General features: G+C 44.6%; 1 protein-coding gene across 2 annotated transcripts in view; it reads left to right on the top strand.

Moving 5' to 3' along the window:
- LIPH (lipase H) overlaps positions 1-12,044 on the top strand; it is a 55,740-nt gene that overhangs the window by 24,066 nt on the left and 19,630 nt on the right. The window contains exons 4-6 of one of the 2 annotated variants that reach the window (XM_017866383.1): positions 2,241-2,342; positions 5,172-5,261; positions 10,426-10,593. In XM_017866383.1, the coding sequence (XP_017721872.1) occupies positions 2,241-2,342; positions 5,172-5,261; positions 10,426-10,593 (360 nt within the window). The remainder of the gene's footprint in view (positions 1-2,240; positions 2,343-5,171; positions 5,262-10,425; positions 10,594-12,044) is intronic. The other variant, XM_017866389.1, reaches the window with a different exon arrangement.

The following is a 12,044-nucleotide window of genomic DNA, read 5'->3' as shown; positions in this document are numbered from 1 at the left end:
CCTCCCGCCCTCCCTTCCTTCCTTCCTTCCTTCCTTCCTTCCTTCCTTCCTTCCTTCCTTCCTTTCTCTCTCTTGCTTGGTCTGTCGCCTGGGCTGGAGGGCAGTGGCACAATCATGGCTCACTGGAACCTGGAACTTCTGGGCTCAAGTGATCCTTCTGTCTCAGTCTTCAGAGCAGCTAAGATTACAAGCATGAGCCAACACACTCAGCAAATTTTTAATTTTTTTGTAGAGACAGTGTCTCCATGTATTGCCCAGGCTGGTCTCGAACTCCTGGTCTCAAGCAAGCCTCCCGCCTTGGCCTCCCAAATTCTAGGATTATAGATGTAAGCCACTGTGACCAGCTAAAATGGAGGGATTAAAGCTAGAACCAGGCAGGCTGGGTGTGGTGGCTCACACCTGTAATCCCAGCCTTTTGTGAAGCTGACGGGGGAGGACTGCTTGAGTCCAAGAGTCTGAGACCAGCCTGGGCAACATAGCAAATGTCCACACAACCGGCTCTCCTCCCCTTCCCCTACAAAAAAAAAAAAAGAAAAGAAAAGAAAAGAAAAAGACTAGAACTTAGGAAATAAAGACAAAGATGCTATCTCTTGCATTTTATATGTAACACCAGGGGATAGGAGATATAAAATTACATTCACAGGGAAAAACTTCAAGGGAAACTTCCCTCGAAACCTTCTTCACTCCAGGTAGGGATCTGGTAAACCAGACCTTTTGGAGTCGCTGATTCTTTTATTCTCTTTTTCCTTTTTTTTTTTTTGAGATGGAGTCTTGCTGTGTCACCCAGGCTGAAGTGCAGTGGCATGATCTCAGCTCACTGGCTCACTGCAACCTTTGCCTCCCGGGTTCAATTGATTCTCCTGCCTCAGCCTCCTGAGTAGCTAGGACTACAGGCGCCCGCCTCCATGCCCAGCTAACTTTTTTTTTTTTTTTTTAAATAGAGACGGGGTTTCACCATGTTAGCCAGGATGGTCTTGATCTCTTGGCGTCGTGATCCGCCCACCTCGGCCTCCCAAAGTGCTGGGATTACAGGCGTGAGCCACCGCGCCCGGCTTTTTCTTGTTGTTTAATCTTTATTTTGTGGTTACAACATCATAGGAGCTTCTCTCCTGTTTTTCCAGCTGCTTCATAGTGATGGTGAGGAACACCCAAATAACATTGACCAAGGGCGAGAAACCGGTTTAGGCATTTATAGAGTGGGTTAATTCTGCAGGGATTGACACCCACTTTGTTTCCCTCTTCAATACCTAACCTGATACCTGGCCTGACCAGTGAGTTTCGCCCTTTCCTGCCAAGCTTGCTAAACTCAGGGCAGTGAAACCAAGAGCTCAATAGATAGAAGTGGTTGCATTAAGAGGCTATGTTCTGATCAAGGCTCTTGATCTTCCTGAATCACAGTTCATTCATTTGGAAAATAATAATAGCTATCCTGCCTACCTCACAGGTTTGCAATGTGCATCAAATGGGCTAGCATATATGACTAAGAGTGGAAGTTCTTCATTTATTAATAACAAAAAGGAAGGGCTGAGTGAGGTTTCTGGGTCATCTAAAGTAGGATAAAGATGAGTATAGCACCTGCTGTTTTCTTTCTTTCTTTCTTTTTTTTTTTTTGAGATGGAGCCTTGCTCTGTTGCCAGGCTGGAGTGATCTTGGCTCACTGTAACCTCCACCTCCCGGGTTCCAGCGATTCTCCTGCCTCAGCCTCCTAAGTAGCTAGGACTACAGGCACACACCACCACGCCCAGCTAATTTTTTTGTATTTTTAGTAGAGACGGGATTTTACCATATTGGCCAGGATGGTCTTGATCTCTTGACCTTGTGATCCCCCTGCCTTGACCTCCCAAAGTGCTGGGATTACAGGTGAGAGCCACTGCGCCCAGCCTGCTCTTTTCTTTTTAATGCATCCTTTGGTGCTTTTTTCCTGAGGAACCCCCGTTTGTCCCCACCTCTTGAACCTCATACACGTGTGCATTCCCTACAGTTGAGCTCTGCATGAGACATGCCCCTGATGGAGTCTGGATGCCATTCTCAGAGGGCACAGCCAGGGTAACCATCTCCACTGTGGGAACAAGCTGCAGAGCCATGGAAAGGAGTCCTGGCCAAGTGGGACGGGAGTGTGAGTGCTCGCCCACCTGAGGGTGCCCTGCAGCCTGGGAGCCACCATCATCCAGAAGGATCAAAGGCCCGGTCGCAGGTGACTCATGGTGTGGGGCTGCCAAGTGACTCTGTTTTCCTTCCAGGCCTCGACCCTGCGGGCCCTTTATTCAACGGGAAACCTCACCAAGACAGATTAGATCCCAGTGATGCACAGTTTGTTGATGTCATCCATTCCGACATTGATGGTAACGCTCCTTTCCTTGTGGGCCAGTGACTACCCTTAAGCTCCTAAAGAGTCTCTCCTGGGGAGAGATCATCTCATAGGAGCAGATCAGGTTCTTCTAGATCCCTACTTTTTTTTCCAGGCAGGGTTCCAAATCCACAGAAATATTGAAGGGAAGCTGGTTTAATGTAGGCACCCAGGACTTTGTGCTAGAGCATGGATGATTATCCCATGGTCTCTTCATATTTTTAAAGGAATTATCATGCTCAATGAAGGACAGGCTAATTTTCTCAACATGAAAATAAGTGTTTTCCTATGTGCGACTGGGTTTGCACACATGATTTCTTGGTGGTATTTGTTCTTTTTATTTTCTTGAGCTGCAGGTGTTAAATCTCTCCACGCAGAGTTACTCTGATGCACCTACAGCTCTCTGGCTCTCTGCAGATTTTCTTGGTCATGGTTGTCTTTATTTTTATTTTATTTTATTTTTTTTGAGATGGAGTTTCACTCTTGCTGCTCAGGCTGGAGTGCAGTGGCACGATCTTGCTTCACTGCAACCCCGCCTCCTGGGTTCAAGCAATTCTCCTGCCTCAGCCTCCCAAGTAGCTGGGATTACAGGCGCTCACCACTATTCCCAGCTAATTTTTATGTTTTTACTAGAGACAGGGTTTCACTCTGTTGGCCAGGCTAGTCTCAAACTCCTGAGGTCAGGTGATCGACCCGCCTTGGCCTTCTAAAGTGCTGGGATTACAGGCGTGAGCCACTGTGCCTGGCCATCTTTAATTTTAAATTTTAAATTTTTCTTCTTTTTGTAGAGATGGGGATCTTGCTTTGTTGTCCAGGCTGACCAATCGATCCTCCCAGTTCAGCCTCCCAAAGTGCTGGGATTACAGTTGTGAGCCACTGCAGCTGGCCCATTTCTGTCTTTCACGGCGCTGTTTTTGTGTCTGGGATTGGATACATGTCATGTGGGGTTGGGTGATACTCAAGGATGGGTACCTATATCCAGATGTCTGGGAGAAGAGCTGGAGTAGGAACTTGGGGAGGACTGAGGAAACAGCAGAGTGATCATTTAATCGGACATTCTCTTCATGATACAACCACCTAAAAAAACCCTTGCCATCTCTCATGGGCATTCTGGTGTGGTATTCAACAGTTATTTGCCTTGAAAGAAATTGTCTCTTCGTGAAACAGTGGCATTCTTACTATGAAATTTGCAAAGTACATTTTAATGCTTGATGGAATATAGAAGAGAGCAATTTATTTTTGGGAAGTGAATTTTGAAGGAGAGGGTATAGTTTTGCCATCAGGTAGATGTAGATTCAGATCCCAGGTTTTGCCCTTTCTAGTGATGTCATGTTAGTTCCTGAAGTCCTCTGAGCTTCCTTTTTTTTTTCATTGGTAGAGACGAGGTCTCACTACGTTGCCCAGGCTGGTCTCAAACTCCTGAGCTCAAATGATCCTTCCGCTTTGGCCTCCCAAAGTGCTAGGATTATCGGCGTGAGCCACCATGCCTAGTCCCATATCTTCACCTAAGTTGTTTCATCTGAATTTACCAATGGCCACTTTGCATTGTGAAACACCTAGTACCATGCCCACAGACACATGTGGGTTCCCAATATATAATAACTATTATTATCATTACCATGATGCATTATGTATATACATGTGCATATATATGTACACCTACATTAAATTATTTAATTTATATTAAATCAAGCACATTACTGATTGGGGGTTTAATAAAGACAATAAACAGTTATTAAATCTATATATACTTTTTAAAATTTTTATTATTATTACTTTTTGAGACAGGGTCTGGCTCTGTCACCCAGGCTGGAGTGCAGTCGCCCTTTTGGCTCACTGCAACCTCCTCCTCCTAGCTCGAGAGATCCTCCCACCTCAGCCCCTTGAGTAGCTGGGACTACAGGCACACACCACAATGCCTGGCTAATTTTTGTGTTTTTTGTAGAGACAGAGTTTTGGCATTTTGCCCAGGCTGGTCTCCATTCTCCCACCTCAGCCTCCCAAAGTGCTGGGATTATAGGCGTGAGTCACTGCGCCCGAACTATGTATACATTTCTAGGTCCTCATTTTCTAGAAGTAGTTCCAATCTTTCTACCACCCTAGATCTCAAATATTTAAAGATTTTACCTACTAAGTAAAAATTCATTTTTTCCTGTCTCCTATTTATTTGTTATACAAATGCAAATAGAGGCTCGGAAGCACCAGACAATTAAAGAGTTGCAGCCAAATATAAGGAAGAAACAGGGCTGGGCACAGTGGCTCACACCTGTAATCCCAGCACTTTGGGAGGCTGATGTGGGTGGGTCACGAGGTCAGGAGTTCAAGACCAGCCTAGCCAACGTGGTGAAACCCCCGTCTGTACTAAAAATACAAAAAATTAGCCGTTCATCATGGCACATGCCTATAATTCCAGCTACTCGGGAGGCTGAGGCAGGAGAATCCCTTGAATCCAGGAGGTGGAGGTTGTGGTGAGCCGAGATTGTGCCACTGCACTCCAGCCTGGGCGACAGAGCAAGACTCCATCTAAAAAAAAAAAAAAAAAATGTATCATTTTATCAGCCTTGTAGTGGATGAGTGACTAAACTCCCTTAGGCTGTTAGAAATATTGGAAGTAAATTCCTTGCCATCTTCACAGTTACCTTGCTGGAAATCATTGCCTTCTAACTAACTAGCTGGGTGACTTTGGGCAAACTACTTACGTAGGTATAACAATAATTATATAACAACAATAATAATAGAATTCTTGCTTATATGCGGCAGGCAAATGAGCTGTGAGATGGGAAAAATTCAAAGCAGTATAAAAGCAGAATGTGTTCTCTTTTAGCACTGGGCTACAAGGAGCCATTAGGAAATATAGACTTCTACCCAAATGGAGGATTGGATCAACCTGGCTGCCCCAAAACAATATTTGGAGGTAAGCGCAGATACTTTATATTTTGTAAAATAGTGGTATAAAAAGGCATATTTGGAGGCCGGGCATGGTGGCTTATGCCTATAATCCTAGCACTTTGGGAGGCCGAGGCGGGTAGATCACCTGAGGCCAGGAGTTTGAGACGAACCTGGCCAACGTAGTGAAACCCCATCTCTACTAAATACAAAAAATTAACCAGGCATGGTGACGCATGCCTGTAGTCCCAGCTACTCAGGAGGCTGAGGCAGGAGAATCACTTGAACTTGGGAGGCAGAGGTTGCAGTTAGCCGAGATCGCGCCATTGCACTCCAGCTTGGGCAACAAGAGTGAAACTCCATCTCAAAAAATAAAAAATAAAAAAATAAAAAGGCATATTTTGGCCAGGTGCAGTGGTGCACACCTGTAATCCCAGCACTTTGTGAGGCCAAGGTGGGAAGATTGCTTAAGCTCAGGAGTTCAAGATTAGCCTGGGCAACAGAGGGGAGACGCCATCTCTACAAAAACTAAAAACAAAATTAGCTGGGTGTTGTGGCACACTCGTGGGCTCAGCTACTCAGAAGGCTGAGGTGGGAGGATTGCTTGAGCCTGGGAAGCAGAGGATGCAGTGAGCCATGATCGTGCCACTGCGCTCTAGCCTAGGCAACAGAGTGAGACTTGTCTCAAAAAAGAAAAAGCAAAAAAGAAAAGAAAAAGCCATATGTTTAAAATCTGACATTATTCTACATGTAGTAATTTTTAATTGAAAACAAACTTCCTGAGAAGATACAGGTAGTATAAATATAAATTATAAATTATAACTCAAATATACTACTTTTAAAACTATAGCCACATGTTTGAAAACTATTATGAATTATTTCTCTCACCTGAAAAGGTATGTCTTTGACCTAGAAATTCCACACCTGGAAATCGCTCCTAGAGAAATAATGGAAAATGTAGACAAGAATTAGAGTGCAAATATGTTCAACATAACATTATTTATAATAATTACACTTTCAAAATAATTTAAATGTTCAGCTTACAAAAATTATTAAATGAATTATGGTATGCTCTTAAAAGTCATGTTTTAACTTTTAACATTCTTAAAAGTCATGTTTTCAGTGATTAATAAAATTCTTACAATGTGGTGAGTGAAAAGACAAAACCATATAATACAATGCCAATTTTAAAATCTGTATTTGTACGGATGTAAATCTGGCTCAAAAGACTGAAAGTAAATGCTCCAAATAGTTATTACGGGCAATCTGTTGATATCAGACTTTTAGGGGTTTTGCATCACTGTTTCCTATCATTTTGTGTTTTCAAATAATTATATATTACTTTTACAATGAGAAAATCTCAAAACATAAATGGAGAGTTAGAGGTCAACATAAAAGTGAGGTGACTGGCAGAATATGACGACCTTCTTCTCCATCGTCGTTTTCTTTCTCTCTCTGTTTCTTTCTCTTTCTTTCTTTCCCTGTCTCTCCCTCCCTCCCTTCTTTCTTTTTTTCTCTCTCTCCTTGCTTCCTTCTTTCCTTCATTCCCTTCCTTCCTTCCTTTCTTACTTGCTCTCTCTTCCTTCCTTCCTTCTTTCCTTCCCTTCCTTCCCCTTCCTTCCTTCCTTCCCCTTTCCTTCTTCCTTCCTTCCTTTCCCTTCCCTTCTTCCTTCCTTCCTTCCTTCCTTCCTTCCTTCCTTCCTTCCTTCCTTCCTTCCTTCCTTCCTTTTCCTTTCCCTTCTCCCTTCCCTTCCCTTCCCCTTCCTTCCTTTCTCTTCCTTCTTTGTTATCCTCCTGCCTTGGCCTCCCAAAGTCCTGGGATTACAGGTGTGAGCTACACCTGACATCAATAACGTCAGCATACCCCAAGAACGACCCTTATGGCAGATACAGCTGACAGCAACACTTCAGTAATGAGGGTTGCCATGTGGAGGTTGCTGGGTGGGATGAGGGTGCTAAGTGAAGATGCTATATAAGCTGCATGCTTCTTACAAGTGGTTGTAGTTCTCCTGTCTGACCTGTTGTCACTGGACTGTCCCTGTATGTAAGTTCCTCCAATAAACTGTAGGTATTTTTCACTGGCTCTAGGTCTCTTCTTTAGCCTTTTGAACCTGGTGCCATCCTTACTGAAGTCAACAGGGGCCCAGCACAGACAACCATGCCTGGCTGTCGATAGTGTTTCTGATTGTTCTATTTCAGCGGTTATAAGTACAATGTATACATTTCTGGTTTTAAAATATTTGAAAACATGCTTAATTTGCTGAGTTAGGAAAAAATCCTAAACCACAAAAATACATCTATCATCACCATTATTTCATAATAAAGGGCATTTTAACACATACACCCACAAAAGAAAGGACATAAACCCAGAGCATGCAGAACTTTACATTAATTGCAGTTAGCTTAATGAGATACTCACTGTCTCATCTGTGTGGTTCCCACACTCTACTACAGACTCGTGAACACATTGTCATAAACCAGCACTAGTCCAGAAATGGCATTTTAGAACTACTGAGCAGTTGTATTTTCCAATGATCTTCAACATCTGGCAGGTGTCCCTCATGTCTCTCTTGATTGCCTGCCTGGTTTCTGTGCAGTGCCAGGCCCCGTTGCTTTTGACATGAATAAAAAATGCCGCAGGATCCAAATGACTCTTGCTCTTGAGTTTTCGGCAGTTGTTGGGATTATTGGCACTGAACAGTACCAGACTGAGAAAGCTCGTAAGAACCAGGCTTCTAGTTAAACCCTCGAGCAGCCGGGCGCGGTGGCTCACGCCTGTAATCCCAGCACTTTGGGAGGCCGAGGCAGGTGGATGACAAGGTCAGGAGATCGAGACCATCCTGGCTAACACAGTGAAACCCCGTCTCTACTAAAAATACAAAAAATTAGCCAGGCGTGGTGGCGGGTGCCTGTAGTCCCACCTACTTGGGAGACTGAGGCAGGAGAATGGCGTGAACCCGGGAGGCGGAGCTTGCAGTGAGCCGAGATCACGCCAGTGCACTCCAGCCTGGGCGACAGAGCGAGACTCCATCTAAAAAAAAATTAAAAAATAAAAATAAAAATAAATAAATAAATAAATAAATAAATAAATAAACCCTCAAGCAGAAATAAAGCAGAGGGGTTTCAGCAAACAGCAGAACCCGCTAGAGGTTGCATTCATTCATTCATCCAACAAACACCTATTAATTTGCCATGTGTCTGGCACTGTGTTAGGATCTGGAACTATAGGAGAACAGTTCGGTATAGTATAACAGTTCAGAACAGTATAATAGTTCAACTATCCTGGTGAACTAAATAGGCAAAGTCTGTACACTGAGAAAAGCAGAGTCAAAGTTATTCTATTCAAGATAGAAGCTAGTACTCAGCCAGGTATGGTGGCTCATGCTTGAAATCCCAGCACTTTGGGAGGCTGAGAGACCAGCCTGGGTAACATGGTGAAACCCCGTATCTACTAAAAATGCAAAATTAGCCAGAAGTCGTGGTACGAGCCTATAATCTCAGCTACTCAGGAGGCTGAGGCAGGAGAATTGCTTGAACCCGGGAGGTGGAAGTTGCAGTAAGCCAGGATCATGCCACTGCACTCCAGTTTGGGCAACAGAGTGAGACTCCATCTCAAAAAAAAAAGATAGAAGCTAGTACTTGATTAGATCTAATAGTGGTATGTAACAGTGAAAGATTGGTTTTTAAATGCTGCAACACTGGAGAGTAAGTGGAATAAGAATGGGAGAATTTTGATAATTACTGAATTACTGGAGCGGGGATGATATGGGCATGAGGGTTCTTTGTGTCCTTCTTTCGATTTTTGTACCTGTTTGAAAATTCTGATAATAAATGTAGCAGGGGAGTGAGAGAACTCCATGACTGAAGCTAGTTGTTTGCATTTTTCGACCTTTCTCTAAGTAAATATATCATATGAAAAGGCAGAATGAAGAGGAATTAGTTAATGATTTGCAATTTCTTTTTTTTTTTTCTTTTTTGAGGTGGAGTCTTCCTCTGTTGCCCAGGCTGGAGTGCAGTGGCTCGATCTTGGCTCACTGGAACCTCCGCCTTCCAGGTTCAAGAGATTCTCCTGCCTCAGCCTCCCAAGTAGCTGGGATTACAGGCATGTGCCACCACGCCCGGCTAATTTTTGTATTTGTTGTAGAGACAGGGTTTCACCATGTTGGTCAGGCTGGTCTTGAACTCCTGACCTCATGATCTGCCCATCTCAGCCTCCCAAAGTGCTGGGATTATAGGCATGAGCCACTGCGCCCGGCCAGCAATTTACTTTTATGATAACAATTTTGGTAATTCCTTCTGATTCCCCATGACCTAGGGGAGGCTGGTCTTGGACCCAAACACCCTCACCACGGGTGGATGTCAGCTTGATGAGCAGACACAGCATCTTTGTAGTCTGAAGTAGCCGTGCAATGTTAGACCAGGGACTTTCAAACTTACATGCTCCAGGACCACGTGGAAAACAGGGGACAGTGTTTGTTAAAATGCTGATGCCTGCACCTTCTCTGAATTAGACGTATTTAAGACTGGACCTGAATTCTGTATTTTAACAAGCGTGATTATGATGCAGGCAATCTGTGGACCAAGCATTGGATGGCAGTGAAAGATACCTCAATTGCTACATGAGCAATCAAGGTCTTTCTTTTTTTCTTTCTTTCTTTCTTTTTTGAGATGGAGTCTCACTCTGTTGCCCAGGCTGGAGTGCAGTGGCACAATCTCAGCTCACTGCAACCTCCGCCTCCCGGGTTCAAGTGATTCTCCCTGCCTCAGCCTCCTGACTAGTTGGGACTACAGGTGCCCGCCACCACGCCCAGCTAATTTTTATATTTTTAGTAGAGACGGGGTTTCTCCATGTTGGCCAGGCTGGTCTCGAACTCCTGACCTCAGGTGATCCACCTGCTTCGGCCTGCTAAAGTGCTGGGATTACAGGCATGAGCCACTGCGCCTGGCCCAAGGTCTTTCACCAAAGCATATTTGCCATAATTCTTGCCACAACCTTAATTTGATTTCATCTTTTCTCCTCCCACTTGCCAGCATGAATTCTTATCTATGGGATTTTATAAAGATTAAATGAAATAAAATACACTGAAATGGCACAGGGCCAGATGAGAAAATGTGTGTGTGTAAAATATGTGATATAGTATTATTAAATGCTTCAACTGCTCTACTCTTTCATCACTTCTTTTACAACCAAGGATTTCAGTATTTTAAATGTGACCACCAGAGGTCTGTGTACCTGTACCTGTCTTCCCTGAGAGACAGCTGTGCCATCACTGCATACCCCTGTGACTCCTATCAAGATTATAGGAATGGCAAGTGTGTCAGCTGTGGTGCATCACAGAATGAGTCTTGTCCCCTTCTGGGTAAGTCCAACAGGCAGTTTCCTCTCTGATTCACAAAGAACTAATTTTTGGTATGAATCCCAGAACCACTTTATCATGTAAAAACTGGCCCCACAATTGTATTAAAACTTGTTTTTCTGCTGGGCACAGTTGGCTCATGCCTGTAATCCCAGCACTTTGGGAGGCCGAGGCAGGTGGATCACTTGAGGTCAACAGTTCAAGACCAGCCTGGGCAAAATGGTGAAACCCTGTCTCTACAAAAATACAAGAAGTAGCTGGGTGTGGTGGTGCATGCCTGTAATCTCAGCTATTTGGGAGGCTGAGGCAGGAGAATTGCTTGAACTTGGGAGGTGGAGGATTCAGTGAGCCAAGACCGCACCATTGCACTCCAGCCTGGGCAACGGGAGTGAAACTCCATCTCAAAAAACAAAAAACAAAGGAAAAAAAGAAAAAAGAAAAGAAAAGCAACTGTAGAGTATTCCATCCAGAAGGCAGTACAACCTCCCTGGACCCTCTATTCTAGCATGGAAAAGAAGGTTCCAGAAGAGTTTCCAAGCTCACCCAGGGTACAGTCACTCTACATAGCCTGCTCCTGTGGGGACAGCAATACCCTCTCTGTGCATACAACCTCTCTGCTGGGAGAGGGTCCACAATAAGCCCAGAGACCCTCCTGCCAAGTGAACTTTTTCACAGATTCATGTCTGTGTAAATATCCTCACTCCACATTCCGGCTCTTGTGTGCACATACAGCAGGTGGAGTGAGGTAATAGATATTGTGGAGGCTGCTTGGATATTCGCTAGGGATTAGTACAGATATTCTAGGTGGTTAGGACTTTGAAACTGGATGGCCAAGAGAATTTTCTATTTTTTTTCCAAAAGGAAAAATCCAAGTTAATAGCAGGGCATGGTATGGACAAGGGGTTCTCAACCTTGATTGTGCTTTCGAATCACCTAAGGAGTTTTAACACAATACTGATGCCTGGGTCCCACCCTGGATCAATTAAGGCAGAATGTGAAGGCCATTCTCTAGGGCTAGGGACAGAGGAGAGAAAGAGGCCCCTCTGGACAGCACACAAAAGAGGACACTCACCTGCTTAGTGACACAGTCACGTGGCAAGCCCAGGTCTATGCAATGTAGGGGCCCCATTATCGTTCTTCAAGAAAAGCACATTGCTTAGGGCCGGGCGCGGTGGCTCAAGCCTGTAATCCCAGCACTTTGGGAGGCCGAGATGGGCGGATCACGAGGTCAGGAGATCGAGGCCATCCTGGCTAACACGGTGAAACCCCGTCTCTACTAAAACAATACAAAAAACTAGCCAGGCGAGGTGGTGGGCGCCTGTAGTCCCAGCCACTCGGGAGGCTGAGGCAGGAGAATGGCGTGAACCCGGGAGGCGGAGCTTGCAGTGAGCTGAGATCCGGCCACTGCACTCCAGCCTGGGCGACAGAGCGAGACTCCATCTCAAAAAAAAAAG

This window comes from Rhinopithecus bieti, unplaced genomic scaffold, assembly GCF_001698545.2.
Source record: "Rhinopithecus bieti isolate Rb0 unplaced genomic scaffold, ASM169854v2 scaffold_2432, whole genome shotgun sequence".
Taxonomy (NCBI): Eukaryota; Metazoa; Chordata; class Mammalia; order Primates; family Cercopithecidae; genus Rhinopithecus; species Rhinopithecus bieti.
The sequence above is the reverse complement of the archived record's forward strand: the minus strand, read 5'-3'. Positions and strand labels throughout refer to the sequence as shown.